The 20,095-nt window shown below is 48.6% G+C and overlaps 1 protein-coding gene across 2 annotated transcripts; it reads left to right on the top strand.

The window, feature by feature from the left end:
* Window positions 1–1,454: 1,454 nt before the first annotated feature.
* On the top strand, window positions 1,455–20,021 carry CIPC (CLOCK interacting pacemaker). 2 transcript variants are annotated; one of them, XM_047737172.1, is made up of 4 exons: window positions 1,455–1,611; window positions 8,229–8,416; window positions 15,072–15,241; window positions 18,257–20,021. In XM_047737172.1, the coding sequence occupies exons 2-4, from the start codon at window positions 8,281–8,283 to the stop codon at window positions 19,151–19,153; spliced, it is 1,203 nt and encodes a 400-aa protein (XP_047593128.1). In that variant the 5' UTR covers window positions 1,455–1,611; window positions 8,229–8,280; the 3' UTR covers window positions 19,154–20,021. The 2 variants fall into 2 exon arrangements, with proteins under 2 accessions (XP_047593128.1, XP_047593129.1); XM_047737173.1 differs by lacking the exon at window positions 1,455–1,611 and adding an exon at window positions 7,892–8,092.
* Window positions 20,022–20,095: the final 74 nt, after the last annotated feature.

Below are 20,095 nucleotides of genomic sequence, written 5' to 3'. Positions count from 1 at the left end.
ATATGGTTAACGGTTAAGATCTTGGACTTAGTAGTTTGTGTCATCAGTTTTCTCATCTATCAGCTACAAAGATACTAGGACCAACCTCATAAATTTGCAGAAGCACAGTTAAGAGAATGCATGTAAAGCTGCCTGTCTCTTAATTACTCGATAATTGTTAACTATTGTTTTCACTCCCTCCATCCCCTCAACAAAAGCTTTACATGCTGTAGGCATTCAATTATTATTTGTTGGTGGGGCTTATGCTAATAAATATATTCATATGCAGCAATGCATTAGCATTATCTGTGTCTAGAGGGCTAACGTGATTAACCATGACCTAGCAGTTTTTTGTTTTGTTTTGTTTTGTTTTTTTTTAAAGGCTTGGATTACCAACACCGGGCGATTTCCCCGTCCCGTGATCTAGATCAGCTCGATCGGATACAACTCTGTGTATTCTGGCAATGTGCTATAATCTGCACTGCCCAGTAAGGTAGCCATTGGCTACACGTGGTCATTGAGCGTTTACAATGTGGCTAGTGCAAATGAGAAACTGAGATTTCGTATTTTAATTAGTTCAATACCTCCTAGTGATTAGTGGCTACCGGACTGGACAGGCCAGTTCTAGAACTTGCCTCCACCCGTCGGTCTCTTCAAATTCACCTGACTTTTTTCCAATTAGTAACCCTCACTGATCCGATGCAAGAGAATTAATCCCAACCCCTTTTTCTTTAGCTATTACAAGTGTGCTCACTGTCACACTTCACCAAAAGCTAGCAGGAGAGGCAGTATCCATATAAAACCCAGCAGCTCGGACAGTGGCACGGGACAAAGGGAGCCATACATCAAAGAACGTGAAACCATCCAACAGAAATACTGATTGCGTCCCTGCGTCACGGAGGGCTGTCTCCAGAGGTAGCGGGGAAGGCCAGCCAACCGCCGCGACAGGCGTGGCAAAAACGTGAGCCAAGCGCCGGGCGCTGGGGAACGCCCCTGCCAAGCCCAGACTGCGGCGAGGGTGCCCGCCTGCTCTCCCACGCCGGACGCCACCGCCTCGGCCTCACGTGCACGTCAGCAGGCCTGTCCCGGTCCCCAATCCTAAGGGTGTCCCTGCGTCCAAACCGAGAGAGCCATTCCTGGCCAAACGCCACCCTTTCCCGCAGGAGAATCACGCCTCCTGCTCTGTCTGCTAGAAGCCCGCCCACCCGTGGCTCCTCAAAACCCCGCCTCGAAGCCCTGCCCCCGCAGCTCTAAGTTCAAGGTCCCCTGTACAAAATGGCGGCGAACCCTGGGAACCAACCATAGAGACGCCCGCCTTCCGGGGAGAGAGCTCAGGCCTCTTAGGGATGTCCGCGATTCCCTGGGAGGCGTGCCCGCCTCGCCTTCCGGTTGGGGGGCCCTTCTAGGAGAACCTCGACAGTCTCTATGGTGCCGGGTCCTCCGAGTCGAGTCACGTGGCCGGAGAACGCCGCCGCGGAGGCGGAGGGAGGAGAAATGGGCGGGAGGCGGGAGCTGGTGGGGAATAGCTTGAGACCCGGCGCCGACGGGGTTGTCATGGAGCCGCGGGGCCGGGCTGGCGCATGCGCCGCTTGACCCGCTGGGCCGGTCGTGGCGAGGCGACCTCAGTCCTAGGTGAGAGAGGGAGGGTTGGGTCTGGGGGCCGAAGGTTCGCGCGGGGAGCGTGAGGAAAGGAGGCAGGAGTAGGGGAGAAAAGGGAAGCGACGTAGGCAAGAGAGAGGACGGGACTTTCGGGGGACAGAGGGCCAAATGGTGGGAGCAGGAGGCGGTGCGTCTGTTTCCCTTTTAGTTGGTTGCTTTTGCTGCGAGGGGCGCGGCTGCGTAGGAGAGGGGATGGCGGGAGACTGGGGGCTGTGTGTGGGGAGGGGACTTGTATGGGCAGCGAGTAGGGTACCCAGTCAGGGCGGGTGGGCCCGGGTCTAGCCCTCCTGGGCGTCCAGGCAGCGGCGGAAAGCCCGCAGGCCTGCAGGGCTCTGAACAGAGGGGCAGGGAACGGGCAGGTGAATGGGAGCGGGGCTGTTACTCGGTGAGGGTCCTGGGCCTCCAGTTAGGGGGTGGACATAGTGCCCCGTCCTGGGCCCGGGACGCAGGTGTGCTGTCTTTTGCAGAGACCTGATGTCACCCATTTGGCTGGTGGTTTCTCCTGGGTGGCCAGCTTGCCAGATATGGTGCCGGGACGTGGGGAGGTGGGGGAGAAGGTGCGCAGTGCCAAATAAGGAGTTAGTGGTTAGTGGGTGGGTTTCGGGGAGTTCTGATCCAGGCCCAGGCCGCAGCCAGGCTCCCTGTGATTGCCCAAGTCCTGGCAGTACACATTGCCTGGGCGTTTGCCCTGGGAGTCTGGTGGTGTGCCAGTCACAGCACGGTCCTAGGGTCTGCCCAGTTCTGCCCTGCTGAGCTGGCAGGCTGGTGGATGCCTGGAGCGTGCTCCTGCTGCCTGGCACAGATGCAGCGTGGGCTGGTGCGAATGGGGAGGTGGGCACTGTTACTGTGAACCCTTCTGGAAGCTGGCGATCTGGAGAATTTCGCTCATCTTATCTCTTCTTTGGAAGAGGAGAATGGAGGGAGCCATATCTGGTTCCAGACAGAGGACATTGTATGGAATCGGGGTTCAGGACCTTTGACATAAATTTGCAGCGGAGTTGGAGCATGGAAATGGATGCCAAGGGGAAAATGAGTATTTGAGATTTCGGTGCGGGGGGAGGTGTCTTCCCTCTGTTAAAGCACACAGACATTTCCCCAGAATGGTATCTCCCACATGGAGACGAAGACAAAGTAACTTCAGGGAAAAGCCGAGTAATGTTATTTCTAATTATAACTGGGTTTACTCATGATTTTCTGGGTGGCAAGGTCTTAATTTCTACAGCCTTGTGCTTTTTTCATATTTAAGTCTCTGCTTGAGTTTCACCTCACACCTCCGTCCATGCACACATGTTATCCATGTGATACGTTTTAAAGGGAACTTGAGCTCTTGGGAAAGTTGCCAAGTGTCTATAAAAGGAAAGATCTGAGAGCAGCATTTCAGATCCTTTCCTTGTAAACCTTGGTTCCCCCTTTTATTATAAGCCTAAATCTCTATAAAGATTGTTTCTGGATTAGACAACCTTTAATTCGGTTGGTAGACTTATCCCTGAGGTTTCACCTTAGAATAAGGGCCAAATGAGGTACCTGTTTCCCCCAGGAGACCAGACCTGGAAGTTAAATCTTGAGACGACCATGGTGTTTGGAAACACACAGTCGTTACCTTCAAGCTGTTGGGGTATTTCGATGACAGCTAAGCTGTGAGGCTGTCAGCGGGGCTCGGCAGGACAGAAGATTTGCTGGAATGTATTATTCTGTTGAGCACCTCACACATTAGTTGTGGGGGGTTGAGGTTGCAAAGATGAAAAACAACTCGAGGTTGAGGAGACAGACGACTGGACTGGAATGTAAGGAGTGCAGAAATAAGCCAAGTGCTAGAGAACGCTAGTTAGAATTTTATGTTGCACCTATTTGTATAAACTTCTATATTTATTGATTCACTTTCCATTATGAGTTTTATGGGTACTATCCCCCCTGGGAACGTTTTGGACAATGTGTCACATATGCACCTAGAAGAGGCCCAGTTAGGTCGATTCTGACAGTCTGGGGGAACTTAAGCTGGAGTCCTTTCCATGGAGAGTCAGGCATGTGAGGATCTCAGATATTTGTAAAGCAGTGTTAGTGGTTTCCAGTCTGTGCCAGGAAGCAGGACATGGCACGCTGGGTAAGAGCTGAGTAACCCAATTTCTACTGCTAGTCCGCTTAGGAGCATCTGCCTTGATTGTAAAATAATATTGAGGAGGAAAAAAAATCTTGAGGTTTTCAAACTGCCATTTGCAAGGCCCTGGGTTTGAGAGCAGTGGGGTAACTGCCATCACAGTGTGCTCTTCTCTGTCCTGAGCCTCGATAGTGTTGTGTGTGAGCAGGTCGGTTGTTCACTTACTCCTCCGCGCCACTCCCAGGACGGTGGTGCCTCTCCTCTCAGAGAAGCGAGGTCACGGAGGGATAATGTAGCCCTTCATAGTCCATCCCACCTTCCTCAGACACCAAGGCTTTCTGTTGCTTCAGAAGAACTTTGCTTGGGATGCCCGGGTGGCTCAGTGGGTTAAAGCCTCTGCCTTCGGCTCGGGTCATGGTCCCAGGGTCCTGGGATCGAGCCCCGCATCAGGGTCTCTGCTCTGCGGGGAGCCTGCTTCCTCCTCTCTCTCTCTCTCTCTCTCTCTCTGCCTGTCTCTCTGCCTACTTGTGATCTCTGTCAAATAAATAAATAAAAAATCTTTTAAAAAAAGGGGGGGGAACTTTGCTTTGGACAGAGGCTTTCACATTTTTAGTCACTTTCACATCCAAAGCAGTCCATTCGCTTTTCCAAGGTGGGTTATGCATTCTTTATTTCCATATGCTACCACTTCTTTAGGATTTAACATTTTTGCATCTATTCTCCTTTTAACCTATTAGTCAACGTTTGCATTTTGATTCCACAAGTATGCACCTTCTCTATGAGCCAGAAAATTCCTGTGTATCTTCTGAAGTTCTGTTGGCCACACTTGCATAACAGGAGCAAGACTTTTTGGTTGTCTTATCAAAAGGACTGTAGACTAAATTGGGATGCTTTATCTAAAATACCTGTAAAATAATTCATATCTAGTAAGGTAATGTGAAAACTTTGCCAAGCGCTCAATTAGGTGCAACGCACACGAGCTACCTTCCCGATCTAAGGAGCAGGGTCAGACTTCTGGAAGGCTGATGGCCCATCCACAAGCTACAGCTCCGTCCATTTTGAAGAAGCTTCCTGTTCCCTTTCGGTGGTGTTACTTCAGGAAAATTAAACTATGCACATTTGTTGGGTTCCATTCGTAAGGTTCCTGATTTAATGAAACATACAGTTCTACATTTTGGTCTCCTTACATTTTGGTCTCTTTATTTATTTTTTACTTTTTCATTTAAAAAAAGGTTTTTTTAAGATTTTATTTATTTCTTTGACAGAGAGAGACACAGCAAGAGAGGGAACACAAGCAGGCAGGTCGGGGAGGGAGAAGCAGTCTTCCTGCTGAGCAGGGAGCCCTATGCAGAGCTCCATCCCAGGACACTGGGTTCATGACCTGAGCTGAAGGCAGCCGCTTAATGACTGAGCCACCCGCGTGCCCCTTGGTTTCCTTTTTAAACTGGTTTATTCATGCTGTCCAATTTCGTAGCCACGCAGTAGAGATGCTGGTTTTCCGTTGTGCTGTGCAAGGGGGGGACAGTGTCATTGTTTCTCTTTTATGCACATGGGACTTCACTTGTGACCAAGAGTGCTTGGTATGACATGGATTGAATGGGGGAAGCCAGTCCCCTTGAGTGAGTTAGATAGGATACAAAATAATTTTTACTATTGTGCTTAAAATTGAGTCTCATTCAGGGAAGTTCCCTTTAGTCCGCTTCTACTGCATGCAAAAAAGTAGGAGCAAGAGGGTTGCTCCAGGAAGCTTGTAAACATCCTTGTCTTTAATTTTATCTTGACCCGCTCCTCTGCTTCTGGCGTAGGTGATGTTCTTCACTGTATCCTCTGCTAGAGAAGTGTTCAGACTTGACATTTCAGGATATTCCAGATACAGTGCCCTTTGGCAGGGAGCTCGTGTTCCTCTCCACTCAGAAGGACAGATGGATGGAGGTGCAAGGGCACTATGGTTTAGAGCCTCACCAGGCATTGCTTGGACCTAGTATTTGTCCATTCATGCTGCGGTAAAAAAACTGCACAGACTGGGTAGCTTACAAGCAGCAAAAATGTATTTCTCACAGTTCTAGAAGCTGGAAGTCCAAGGTCGGGGGACCAGCACAGTCATGTTCTGGGTCACAGAGTGTTCGCTGTTCTGTGGTGGAAGGGGCAAGGGGTTTCTCTGGTGTTGCCTTTATAATGCACTCACCCCATTCAGGAGGGCTCCGCTCTGCTCTTTTAAGCACCTCCCAAAGGCCCCACCTCATACTACCATCCTCTGGGGATGGTGGTGGTTAGGATTTCAGCATACAAATTCGGGGTGGGGCGGGGGCGGGGGAGGGACCACACACAAACATTCGGACCATAGCGCCTACCCATTTGTCACCATCATTGCCATTTTCCCTGTTTTCTTTATCCCCCCAATAACCTTTGTGTTCTTACCATGCCATCCTTATCACTGCCATTCCACGGGGACGCAGATGGCCTTGTTAAAATATCTGGAATGTTCTCAGCCTCTGCCAGCCTTCTGAAGGGTTCATTTGTCTCATTCTTTGCACTGTTAGCCAGGTTCTGGATATGGTGTGGACTTGTGTGTCACTGGGCCAAGTCTAGGCTTCTTTAGCTTCTCTGGGCTCCCAACTTGCACATGTGACAGCCTCCCCAGCCTCTCCACTTGGATGACCCACAGCCACTTCTGTCTACATGGCCAAAATTGGACTGCCCTAGCCACGTCACCGAGTCCCTCTGCGCCCTTCTTGGGCTGCCTAGCCTAGGAAATGGTCCCACCGTCTGCCTCCCAACATGCAGTCACCTAGCCCCATCAAGTCTTTCTAAATCTATCTCCAGTCTGTTCCCTTCTGTCCTTTCACCACTGCCACCGCTTTAATTCCCCAGGGCTTCTGTGGTAGTATCTGCATGATCTCAGTGCCTCTCTTGCCTCTCTCCACTTTAACCTCAGTCCAACACCCAGAATGCTTTGAAAATGCTGCTCGACCATGGGTTATAAGGCACTGCTTGCCGCCCCCCACTCCCTCTGGGTGCAGGTGCATGGCCTTCTACCCCCCTGAGCCATGCTCTGGCCTCCCTGGCCTCTCAGCTCTTTGAATGTGTCCGATTCTTTGCTCCTTTAAGGCCTTCACAGGGCCACATCCCACTCACTGCCCTTCCCCTGGCTAACTCCTCTGGATCCCGGCTATACATCACGTCCTCAGGAAAGCCTCCCCTTGCCCAGTACCCCCTGCCCTGCCCCCAACTGCTTTTAGCCCCTCCCCTTTATAGCCGTTACCAAAAATAATGATTTAGGGGAGCTCCTGGGTGGCTCAGTTAGTTAAACTTCTGCCTTCAGCTCAGGTCATGATCCTGGGGTCCTGGGATTGAGTCCCACACTGAGCTCCCTGCTCAGCTGCTCAGCAGAGAGCCTGCTTCTCCCTCTGCCCCTTCCCCACCCCCGCTCGTGATCTCTCGCTCAGAATAAATAAGTAATATCTTTTTTAAAAAGTGATTACATAGGGGCACCTGGCTCAGTGGGTTAAGCCTCTGTCTTCGGCTCAGGTCATGATCTCGGAGTCCTGGGATCGAGCCCCTGGATCGGGCCCCGCGTTGGGCTGTCTGCTCAGCAGGGAATGTGCTTCCCCCTGTCTCTCTGCCTGCCCCTCTGCCTACTTGTGATCTCTGTCTGTCAAATAAATAAATAAAATCTTTTAAAAAATCTAAAAAAAATTTTTTTTTAAAGTTGCTAAATAATTGTATGATTTCTTGATTAGTGTCTGTCTGGCTGTCTAGGTCATAAGTTCCAGCAAGGTACTAACCATGTCTCTTGTGTGCACTTGGTATTGGTCCTAGCACAAGGCCTGCGTCATAGTGGGCGCTGGATAGATAAGTTTCTAAATGAGTGCCCCTTACCCTGAGCCTCAGTTTCCTCTTCCGTAAAATGGACGAGCAACGGAGGAGGACATTTACAGCAGTAACGTTGCGTGTGGACTTGCATGGAATCAAAGCATTATTATACATGGTCTTATTTGTGCAGAAAGGTTCTTTTTAAGCCAAAACATAGCCTGCACATATGAAGAGTTGTGTTCAGTACCTCATCCGAAGAAGTGAAGGTTAATTTGAACAACTCTACTGTCCGGGGTCTGCCAGTGCATGCTGGGAAGGCAAGCCTTGTCCAAGATGGGCATCACCTCTCCTCCCTTCCTCGGGGAGCAGGGGGAGTTACCCCTTCCAAAAACCCTAATCAAGTGTGCCTTTGTTAGCAGTTTACAAAGCTTCCACTGAGCGTGGTTTGCGTGCCCTGAATTTGTAATGGAATTTGAGGGCAGGAGAGGACAGTGAACCTCCTTTTGGGTGGAAACCATTCTCCTGTGCAGCAGACTTGAAGCCTGGGTAAGCGGAGACCTCTGAGAAAATACGGAGGAAGTGGACGAGGCCAGTGTTCTCTGCCCTCACTTTCCTCACCAGCAGGATCACCTGTGTCCCCTCTCCAGGCACTGTCTTCTTACGTAATTGTTGTTTTCCCCAGGGCAATCCAGTTGAAAGGAGGACTGATGAATCCACTTCCAGCCCAGTAAAACATGGAGAGGAAAAACCCGTCCAGGGAGAGCCCCAGAAGACTCTCGGCCAAACTGGGCAAAGGCACAGAGACGAAGAAGGCGGCTCGTCAACACGGCATGGCAGCCGCTGAGTCAGATAAGGACTCCGGATTTTCAGGTTAAAAATACTTTCTTCCTTCCACATCGCAGTGAATGATTTGCCTAAAATTCCTCCTAAAAATGTCCTCCCTAAAATTTGTGTGATAAATGTGGGAAGCTTTCATGTATAGGATAACTAACTGTCTTACGTCTTAAAATGGTAATTCTGGTGCCCGTGTTGTGGGCTACCGTCAGAGTCACCGGGGGTTAGTTTTGAAGGAACGATCTGCCATCTTTTTTCAACTCAGACTCTCTCAACTTCAAATCTTACATGTCCAACTGTTGCAAGTGGTTACTGGGGAAAAAAAAATACTTAAATACAATTCTGTTGTCTTAGCTCCTTTTCCAGAGGAATAGCTACATTGTTGGAAAAAAAGGACTGCTGCATGGTGTCACCAGTAGCAAATGAAACAGAAATAGTATATAATTTTAGATAACTTGCTTTAGCTAAGAAAGTAACGTTGCCATGTTTAAAAACATTTCCCCCCACAACCCACCCCTGCCAGGATCTGTGCATTTTTGTATTTGAACTAAGAGACCCCCAGTACAGTTCCAAACTGGAGACTCTATTGGAGACCAGCAAGTAGAATGGTTTTCAGGTTTCCTCACTAGTTTGTTTTAAACCTTATCTGAAAGGGCTAGCTGCCTGCACAGCGAATCTTTTAATTTTGTGCCGGGCGCTGTTACTTCCAGGTTTGAGGATAATGGCTTAAATATGGCTTAAGTGTATCAGCATCTTTGGCCGAGAGGACGCAGAGAGATGACGCCAGGGGCTCCTGGCTGGGTCGGCGTGCTGAGAGTAGCACCCTCTCCTAGAGGAAGATTTATGTGGCCCAGCTTCGCAGAGACTCATCAATCCATCTTGTTGATTTATTAATTTATATTGCAAAATGCAGCTGTTAGGAAAATTAGAACTCTCTCATCCCTAGATTGGTGTGTTTTCTCCCTGTAGGCATGCTGCATGTGAAGCCAAATTAAAAATAGATTGTTGCTCAGAGAGGAACAGAGTACCAGCCTAATCGAAGGATTAGAAGAAGGACAGTCCAGGGAAGGAGGGCCTGTTTATTAGCCCTTTGGGTTTTTCTTCTTCCTCAGCATTGTTTCTGAGACTTGACTCATCATAAGGCTCATCTGAGATTCTTGTTAACAATACTGATCACCACCACCCAGGTACGTCCTGATTCCCCGGAGGTCATCAGTTGCTAAAGGAATCTCATCAGTATTACTTATTTAATTAGCAGAATGCCTTTTCAAACTCCCAAGGGAGTTGGAATATCTATCGAGTAATAATAATCATGTTAACATTTATATAGAATTTACCATATAAGTTCTGTGTAACCAGTGGTTGGCTGGCAAGCCAGCCCCTGATGTATAAGTTTGCCAGTTTCCATGGTGCATACCTCTCACCAGGGCCAATTAATTTCAAGCTACTAATACGATGTTACCAAATGTGGGGATGGGAAGATTGGGGGAATTAGAGAAGATGTATAGTCTTAGTCCGTGTGAGCTGGTGGGACCCAGCTGCAGCACTCTGTGGCATGGACCATGTTAAGTAGTTCACATAAAATAACTCATACCGACTGTCCTGTAGGAAAGTGACTGTTACATTCCCCATTTTACAGATGAGGAAATTGAGGCATAGAAAGACTACATGATTTCCTGGGCGCCTGGGTGGCTCAGTCGGATAAATGTCCCACTCTTGATTTCGGCTCGAGTCATGATTGAGGGTCATGGGATTGAGCTGTGCGTCAGGCCCCACCTCAGGCTCCCCTTGTGCAGAGTCTGCTTGTCCCTTTCCCTCTGCTCCTTCCCTTGCTCACATGCACACACTCTCTCTCTATAATAAATAAGCACATCTTTTAAAAATTAAAAAAAATGTTAAAAAAGGATTACATCATTTCCAAGATCAGGCAACTGGTCAGCGGTAGAGCTGGGATTGAATCCAGGGCTGTGTGACTCCAGATGCCCTACCTTTCAGCACTGTTGCTGAAAGTACTTAAGTGGCCCGCTCTGATGAAAATTTTTTTTTTTTTTTAAGATTTTGTTTATTTATTTGACCGAGATCCCAAGTAGGCAGAGCGGCAGGCACAGAGAGAGAGGGGAAGCAGGCTCCCTGCTGAGCAGAGAGCCTGATGCGGGTCTCGATCCCAGGACCCTGAGATCATGACCTGAGCGAAGGCAGAGGCTTAACCCACTGAGCCACCCAGGCACCTCTCTGATGAATTCTTTACGTTAATGTCAGCCAAATCCACCTCATCTGTTCATCTGTTCATTCAGTAGTAGTCAGTGTAGGGGAGTACACGTTGGCTGAGATGCTCACAGTTGCTACACTGGAGTGAACATACTGTGTGGGGACTAAAACCTACATGGGGTGGGCACTGGGGTGGCTCAGTGGGTTAAGTATCTGCCTTCAGCTTGGGTCATGATCCCAGGGTCCTAGGATCGAGTCCCGCATCAGGCTTCCTGCTCAACGGGGAGTCTGCTTCTCCCTCTTCCCTCTGCCCCTCCCCGCTGTTTGTGCTCTCCCTCCCTCAAGTGCTCTCTCTCTCTCTAAATTGTGTAAGACTGTTGAATCGCAGACCTGTACCCCTAAAACAAATAACACATTATATGTTAATAAGAATAAATAAATAAAATAAATGAACAAAATCTTTTTAAAAAATTAAAAAAAGAAACCTACAATTGGTGTGGCTCTCTACACTTTTTGGTGTTCTATAAGAGAGCCACAAGATTCCCTTGCTTTGGCATTCCATATATACTGACCTTTGGCCCAAACTCACCAGGGCCTGGGCTAAGATTATGGTTGAAGTTTGGGTGGGCACGTGGGTAGGTGTGTGCAGTTCCTGTTGCCTGAATGATAACAGTATTGCTGTGATTAAGCTAAGGTTACTGCAGCCCGACCTTTATTGGTTAGGGTGGCGTACAAGTTCGCTAGGACGGCCATAACAGTCCACAAACCGGATGGCTGAAACAGCACATTTGTCATCTCCCAGTTCTGGAGCCTAGAAGTCTGAGACCAAGATGTGGGCAGGGTTCATTCTCTGAGGGAGAATTTACTGATCACCAGACTCCTCTCCTGGAGATCATGATAGCGAAGGTTGGTGGGAGGGCCCTGAAAAGTGGGTTCTGTTGCTTTTTACACACAGTCTCTGGTGATTTCTGTGATCAGACCGGTTTGGGAAACATTATAGGCCTAATGTCTCTTTTTTTTCTTTTACTATCACGTTCGTTTTTCATATCCTGAAGGTAATACGTGCTCATTATAGGAGCTTTGAAATTCAGGAACAATTTCAGCAAAGAAGAAACTAAACATTATCCGTAATCCTACCACCGATTAGTGCCAGGATGTTGACGTTGCGGTATGCCTTCCAACAGTCTCAGCCTTGTCAGGTCACATGTTTTGTAGTGTGTCCCAAAGTCTGGATGGTTTTCCTGATAGTTGCCTAATTCTTTTTTTTTTAATATTTTATTTATTTATTTGACAGAGATATCACAAGTAAGCAGAGAGGCAGGCAGAGAGAGAGGGGAAAGCAGGCTCCCTGTTGAGCAGAGAGCCCGATGTGGGGCTCGATCCCAGGACCCTGAGACCATGACCTGAGCCGAAGGCAGAGGCTTAACCCACTGAGCCACCCAGGTGCCCCTAGTTGCCTAATTCTCTATGTCAAAGTGCTTTAAGAAGCATTGTGTTGGGGCACCTGGGTGGCTCAGTGGGTTAAGCCTCTGCCTTCGGCTCAGGTCATGATCTCAGGGTCCTGGGATCGAGCCCAGGACCCTGCGCAGTAGGAAGCCTGCCTCCCCCTCTCTCTCTGCCTGCCTCTCTACCTACTTGAGATCTCTCTCTCTCTGTCAAATAAATATATAAAATCTTAAAAAAAAAATAAATAAAAGAAGCATTGTGTTGTTCAGACATAAGGTGGGATTAAAAATCATCGTTACACCCAAGAGAGCAGCCTTGTATGTGCCTCTGGTCTCTCCTGGGCCACTGCCAGGGAGTGAGTTCATCAGCGCCCGAGTTACCGTTCCGAGTACCTTGGAGTGTGATAGGATTTGTAAAACCTAGGTAGTTTTTCCCATTTGAATTATTCTCCCAACTTTATGTTTTGAAAAATTTCAGATGTACACAAAATGGAATGACCATGACAGATGTCTCATTCAGATCCACTGAGGGATAGCATTTTGCCATATTGCTGTATGTCTCTATACACATACATACCTCCTTCTGTTCGTACCATATATATTCTATATATAAACAAGTATACTTCAGTACCAGTCTCTTAAAAGAGTGGCATTCTTCTGCAATAATTCCAGCGTCAGGGTCATAACCAAGAGTTTTCACTCGATGTAAATTATTAATTAGCCATAATCCATATTCAGATTTTCCCTATTGTCCCCATAATGTCCTTTGTAACTGTTTGTCTTTTTGTCGATTTGTTTGTTTTGGATCCAGGATCCAATTAAGTATTGTGCATTTCATTTAGTTGTCCTTTTTAGTCTGATTTAGTCTAGAACAACGTCCTCATCTTTCCTTGCCTTTTCCTTCCTCCCCTTTGTCCCTTTGTTTTCTTTAATGCCAGTGACATACTTGAATGAATTAGGCCTGTTGTTCTGAAGAATGTCTCACTCTCTGGATTTTTCTGATAGTCTCCCCATTATTAGAGTCAGGATAAGCATTTCGTTTTTACCAGAATACTGCACTTTTGATGTTACATCATTCCCGTAGCACATAATGAGACTCCCGAGTTTGTTCTTGGTGATGCCCTGGCTGATCACGTGGTTAAGGTCATTTGTGAGCTTATATGAGATAGCTTTATTGCAAAAGTACCTTTTTCTCTTTGTAATTAGTACATAGTTTATGGGATGATACTTTGACACTGTGTGACTGTCCTGTTTCCCAAAAACTCTTGACCAGTGGTTTTAACAACCACTGATGATGCTTGCCTGAATCCTTTACTACATTTTTGGCTTAAAAATGGTGATCTGAGGGGCGCCTGGGCGGCTCAGTCATTAGGCATCTACCTTTAGGCTCAGGTCATGATCCCAGGGTCCTGGGATCGAGCCCCACATGGGGCTCCCTGCTCAGCGGGGAGCCTGCTTCTCCCTCTCCCATTCCCCCTGCTTGTGTTCCTGCGCACGTGCTCTCTCTCTCTCTGCCTCTCTCTCTGTGTCAAATAAATAAATACAATCTTTGGGGAAAAAAAGTTATAATTAAAAAAGAATGTGCTCTGATTTACCACTCCTTGTACATTTTAGCGGCTGACACTTCTGTGGAGAAGGCGCACTTCTGTAGAGTAGTACAGACACTTCTGTAGACCATTTGAGCACTGCTGCGGATTCACGGAATGCTCTTGTAATTCAGTCTGTCAGTCCTGTATAATTGTCCCAAACTTGGCCAATGGGAGCCCCTTCTAGATGGTTCTGTGTCTTTCTGACTTGACCACATTTGTGTTTGAGCACTTCCTTGCTTTCTGGGACAATAAGATGTCCAGGCTCATCTTGTACTTTCCACTCCCACTTGAACTGAACTTAGCTGTTTCTCCACGGATCCCTGTTTTTCTTTTTGTGCAGAATGGCGTTTAGAAACCAAGATTCATGCGCTCGCATGCATTTTGCTTCTGAGGTCCTTTGTCGCAGGCCCTGGTTCTTCACTAGAGGTGCACACTCAGAGTCCCTGTGCCTTGTGAAAATCCACTTGGCCTGGGCGCCAGATCAGTCCTTCAGCAGATCGAAGGGAGGCCTCCAGCATCCGTAAATTCTAGAAAACATCTCTAGACATTCTGATTAAATGCAAGTGTTGACACTTCGGCTCATTTGAATTATAGTCACATTTCCGTCCTGCCTCAGCCCAATTACTCTGCGATTCTTGATGAGCATTTAGTGTATCCCCAGGCTCCTCGTTCGCAAGGTTAGAGCAGGCTCCCAGCTTACTCCAGCAGGTCGCTAATTAAGGCCTTTCTGTGTGGATTTCACACGGGGCGCCCTCATTTGCTTTCCCCCAGAGAGTGCCATTCTGTCTCCCATTGTGCCGGATCCCCAGGGGTGCACTCAGTGTGCATTTAGGACTCCACCACCCCCTTTGTTGGAGGTGTTGGGTGGGTGGGGGGGTAAACAAAGACACATTTCAGATTTCAGCATGGATGAACTTACCCAGAATTGTGCAATTAGAAAATTTAGGATGGAGCTCTTTACATTTCAGCATGGATGTAAGTTTTGAGGCTTACAGGTTGGTTTTATCTTTATTCTTCTATCCTGTGGTGCCCAGAGCCTCTAAAGGTCTTCATCCTGCCCCAGGTCACACACACAGTCCCTCCCCTCTCAGCAGCAGATTCTTGAAAGTAATGACCTAGCTTTGAAACCTTCACCCTGTTTCTCCTGTCAGCTGGCTTTAATTACTTTCACATAAACCCTAACCGATGCAAGCTTTTGTCTGTAATAGACTTAGAAAGGAAGTCTGCTGTCCTAGGGTAGCGATTTATAATCTTTTGAGGTAGGAGGGTTCATGTGTGGATTCCACTGAGAATACAATAAAAGCTAAAGACCCTTCCAGAAAAGTTCACAAAAAACGTATATCACAAATGTTCCATTCCATTTCGAGAAATCCTTTAACTCCTTCGAAGGTCTGCTTAGGAGCCCCCAGCCTGGATCCTCTGCGAACTGACCATTCTTCTGCCCAGCAGATGGGAGCTCAGAGTGTCTGAGCTCGGCAGAGCAGATGGAGTCCGAGGACATGCTGAGCGCCTTAGGCTGGAGCCGAGAAGACAGGCCAAGGCAGAACTCCAAGACCGCAGGCAGTGCCTTCCCCGCGCTGTCCCCAATGGTCGTCATGAAGAATGTGCTGGTCAAACAGGTGAGGAGGACTGCTGTCTCCTGATGTGTCTGCCCATTCAAGTTTCTGAGCTCCCTCTGTACAGTGCCTCTTTTCTCTCCGTCAAGGAGAGATTTTAGAAGGAGACCATGGGAACCACACTGATGTGTGCTTCTGTCCCGGGGACAGTGGTTTCAGAAGGACCGCAGTAATCGTGACCTGTGTTCCCATTTTCCAGACAGTAGGACTGCTTTATTTCTGTATTCCTGGTTTGTCCAGAGGGACCCCAGAAATAAAGGATCGAAGCAGAAATGTCATAACTTCCACGGTGCATTCTAACATATGGCAGAGTTGAGGGTAGAAACAAAAGAATCTCTTTTTAATTTGGGTTGCCCTTGAATTGAGAGAGGTGGGATGTATTTATTTGTTCGAGCAGTAGAGGCAATTTCCGTGTTCTCTCAAAGTCGTGTCGTCCGTGAGAAAGCAGCTCTTCGGTTTGGCTGTGGCTTTCCCAGTAGATGCCACACAGCATTGTTGTGGAATTGAAAGTACCCTGTTTGGGGCTTGATTACATAACTGTGAATATAATGTGATTATTGTCTGGATATGAAGAAAAGAAGATTTAGAAATGGAAATGTAAGCTCAGCCTGGTGTTTGAAACAGAATTCAATCACATGAATTGGCTGAAGAACATTGAACCTTACCCTTCTTTGCTCTAAAGGGTATCAGTTCTCACGTGGGTCCACTGCTGAGGCTGCTTGCAGCTGGTGAAGTCGGAAATCTGGCTTTGTGTGGTTGACCTTCCCACCTTAGGTGGAAGAATCTGGTGAGAGCCTGACAGGAAACCCGAAGATCGGAACTGTTTACCTCGTTATGACAGAGGCACACAAACTGATTTTCACCAAGGCAACCTAGTGACTTGGAGGAAAGAACTAAGAATTTTTGAAGCTTTTTCCTTGGTAAATCACATCTCAGCTGGGAGCGCAGTTGTCCTTACTGAAACAAAGAGAGGGAATAAAGGCACGAGATGGAGCCCACATGAGATTGTTCAGGCAGCCCCCCGCCCAGTGCCACTTGCTTCTTGGGTTTTTTTTTTCTCCTGGCTTTTTTCCTCCCTGCCGTCCTCTCCTGCTCCCTTCTCGCTCTTTCTCATGTGCTTGTCTGTGTTTATGTGCCTTCTTTGTTGTAGGCGCGGCTGGCAGCTCCGGAGGGCTGAGCAGCCCGCCGTTGCGGAGTGAGTAGGCTTTTCCAGCAGAGCGGCATTCTTCAAGACAAAGACCGCCGGGAAGGAAGGCCGCTGGGCTCCATCAGGAGCTTGGAGGCTCCGGGGCAGGCTGACCCAGAGGAGCGGTCATGTTTTCACACATGTTTGAATCCAGCACATCCCAGAATTAAAATAATCGTACACTTAAAAAAAAAAAAAAAAAATCGCTGCATATTGTGTAATGTCTTGATATTTGCTGCTTGCTTTTAGGTATTTTTCTTGTGAGGGCCTGGTTCTTTCTCTGCTCCCAGACCATGAGATCTTGCACATCCTTGCTTAACCACCGTGGATGTCTGTTTGCTCATCTTTAACACGAAGGCTTTATGTGAAATGATTCTGAGATCCTATCCAAGCCGAAAATCTTGTCCCGTGTTCCCTCAGATGATTTCAGTGTGAATAACACATTGTCAGATCTCATAATTAGAACAGATAAGCTAAGTATCTATGCGGACAGCATACAGCTGCATTAGGAAGAATAATCCACTGAAATCATCTTGGGAGAGTAGTGAGTTACATAGTTTCTGGATCCGTTTGCCTTGTAGGTCTTGTCCTTGGGGCATAAGTGACTAAGGGGATAGCCTGAAGTTTTGCTCCTGACCAAGTGGGCCAGGCTGATCTCTACTTCAGAAGACCTCTAATTTTGGACCTCTGACAAGGAAGTGTGGTTGCTAGGCCTGGCCCTGCTTGCTTAGGCATTACCCCAGCCGGACTCCAGAATGGATTTTCCGGGTCATCCTAGCCTCTGTGCGATGAACTATAGTTGAACTTGGCTTAAAGTTCCTAGCGAGGCGTCTAAGAAGCTGACATGGGTGCAACATGGTATGCAGATATAGGAGGAGAGTCCAGAGCTTTCTTCAGATAAATGGCCCCACCAGGGTTAAGAACCTCCATTGGGTTCTCTCTTCCTAGCCTCATCTACACCCATATCTTTGGGACCGAGTTGGAACTGGACTGGCTTTTAAACATTGGGGACAAACAGCCCTTCTTTATTAGACTTCCATCTGAATCAGTACTTTCAGAATAAAAAAATGTATAATTGAGGGGTAACGTAACAAAAGCTGAGTAGTGAATGGTTAGGATGGGTTTTAGAGTCAGACCGAGGATGGAATCCTAGCTCCATCACTTAGTAGCTTAGAGGCTTAAAGCAAGTTATTTCTACTTTCTGAGCCTCCATTTCTTATTTGTGAGAAGAAACAGTAACTCCACATGGGCGCTAGGGAGATGAAAGGGGAGCACTCACAGAAACCATCATGTGCAGTGTCCCCCCAGAGTAAGCACCACATAAGCACTGTGGTCTTGAATGGCTTTCTGGTTACCGGGCGTCACCGACTTAAAAACGGCCACGACAATATGTACCTCTCTATAATCAAAAGTCATTTTCAGGTGAAAGGTCCGAGATACAGCTAAATGGAGACAGACTTGGGTGTAAAGACTTGTCTTGAGATAAGCACATTTTAACTTCGGTCAGGACTTCAGACTGTCCGTATGTTCATTGCCTCCATTGTGACCTTCACCCTGCCGTTACTTCGCCTACCTACAGTTTCTCTTTCTGCGGGATAACGCTTGAATAAAAGTAAGAGAGTTCCTTCAGTTTTCCCTTAAGCAAGGTTCAAAACGAAACAAGACCCAAACTGCTGATCTCAGCCCCAGATGGATTTTCAGGCCCCCTTTCCAGTCCTGTTCTTGAGAAGGGCTCTCCGGAATGCGGGGGAAGCTCTGTCCCTGACAGGAGCTTCCAGCGCCCCTCCTTCCGCAGGTAACTGCAGCGCGCTGCTCTCCTCCTGTGTTTGCAGGGCAGCAGCTCCTCCCAGCTCCAGTCGTGGACCGTCCAGCCGTCCTTCGAAGTGATCTCCGCGCAGCCGCAGCTCCTGTTCCTCCATCCGCCCGTGCCGTCTCCCGTGAGCCCCTGTCACGCGGGCGAGAAGAAGTCGGACTCCAGGAACTACTTGCCCATTCTGAATTCTTACACCAAAATCGCCCCCCACCCAGGCAAAAGGGGCCTTTCCCTCAGCCCAGAAGAGAGAGGAGAAAGTGGGATGCAGAAGAAAGTCTGTACCGAGAGACTTGGGCCGACCTTGCCTTCCAGCGAGCCCACCAAGCCTGGCGCCGTGCCCCCCAGCCCCCCGGCGCCGGCACCCCCGGGCGCCAAGCTTGCGGAGGACTCGGCTCTGCAGGGCGTGCCCTCTCTGGTGGCAGGTGGAAGCCCGCAGACTCTTCAGCCGGTGTCCAGCAGCCACGTGGCTAAAGCCCCCAGCCTGACCTTTGCTTCCCCCGCCAGCCCGGTGTGCGCGGCAGACAGCACGCTGCACGGCTTCGAGAGCAGCTCCCCGCTGTCGCCGCTGGCCGCCAGCTACAGCTCGCCCCTGTGGGCCGCCGAGCACCTGTGCCGCAGCCCCGAGCTCTTGGCCGCCGAGCAGCGGCAGAGCAAGCACAGGCGCTTTCAGAATACCCTGGTCGTGCTCCACAAGTCCGGTCTGCTGGAGATCACGCTGAAAACCAAGGAGCTGATCCGTCAGAACCAGGCGACCCAGGTGGAGCTAGACCAGCTGAAGGAGCAGACCCAGCTGTTCATCGAGGCCACCAAGAGCAGGGCTCCTCAGGCCTGGGCCAAGCTGCAGGCATCTTTAGCCTCGGGCTCTAGGCACACCGGCAGTGAGCTGGAGGCGTTCTCCGACCACCCAGACATGTAACCCAGAAGGCATATTTTCCCGTGACTTGAGTGGTTCTTTTTAACTCTTTGGCTGTTTCTACTCCTGTCTCCCACAGCTTATGTAAGAGCTTTTCCTTCTACACTTCGACTGTTGGGCAGCTCACTTAGGAAGCCACATGCCAGTACCTGGCCGCTGTCTTAACCTGTGGTCTGTGCACAGTTTACATACGGCTCTGTTCCTCTGAGTCCCCGAGGACTTGTGAATGCTGAGTCCCCTTTCCTTAGCCTGCAGGTGCTTAGATGGGTCACGGGGCAAAGCAGAAGAGATGGTTGTGTGGGGCTGTCGCAGCTGTCACCGCCCACCATCCCACACACTGTGAACAAGGGCACAGTGACAGGGAGGAGCACACAGAGTGACACCTGTCAAGCCAGGGAGTAGGTGACAGAAGGATCCCTTTGTGGAGCTTCCCTCGAATGTCTTAGTCACAGACAGAAAGAGGAGGCGAGCTTGCGTTCCACAAGGCATCGTGCCATCTGGGCAAACACTAAAGTGCCGCGGGCACAGGTTGGGCCGAGGGTGCACGCACTGAGCCACGTGACGCTCTGTCTTCCTAAACTGGAAAGTCGAGGGAAGAGGGTCGCACCAGTGAACTCTTACACTTTAATCACAAGCCAGATTTCTCCTCACTTAAACTGGTAGGCAAAATACTTCAGATTTTTAAAATATGGAATGGATTCAGTACCATCTGGAATTGTAATTGCTGAATTGCTTTTTTGACTTAGACTCTGAAGAAAGTAGACATAGCCAGCATCTCTTGGTTGGGAGTTGGAGGATTCTGGAAATGTATGCTCCCACCCCCACCCCTGCCTCTTTTTGAAACAATGCAACCTGTTTTATGTGTGAAAATCTCAAAAGATAACTTAGTGGCTTCTGAGGATGTATGTAAGTTAACTCTCTGCTGCCACTTTTTTTTATCCCCTT

This window comes from Lutra lutra, chromosome 7, assembly GCF_902655055.1.
Source record: "Lutra lutra chromosome 7, mLutLut1.2, whole genome shotgun sequence".
In the NCBI taxonomy this organism is placed as follows: domain Eukaryota; kingdom Metazoa; phylum Chordata; class Mammalia; order Carnivora; family Mustelidae; genus Lutra; species Lutra lutra.
The sequence above is the reverse complement of the archived record's forward strand: the minus strand, read 5'-3'. Positions and strand labels throughout refer to the sequence as shown.

Excerpts from the sequence above, each read along its gene's own strand:
- CIPC (XM_047737172.1), top strand. The coding sequence starts at position 8,281 with ATGGAGAGGAAAAACCCGTCCAGGGAGAGCCCCAGAAGACTCTCGGCC. Across the intron at positions 8,417-15,071 it reads TAAGGACTCCGGATTTTCAG|ATGGGAGCTCAGAGTGTCTG; the intron begins GTTAAAAATACT and ends TCTGCCCAGCAG. Across the intron at positions 15,242-18,256 it reads AGAATGTGCTGGTCAAACAG|GGCAGCAGCTCCTCCCAGCT; the intron begins GTGAGGAGGACT and ends CTGTGTTTGCAG.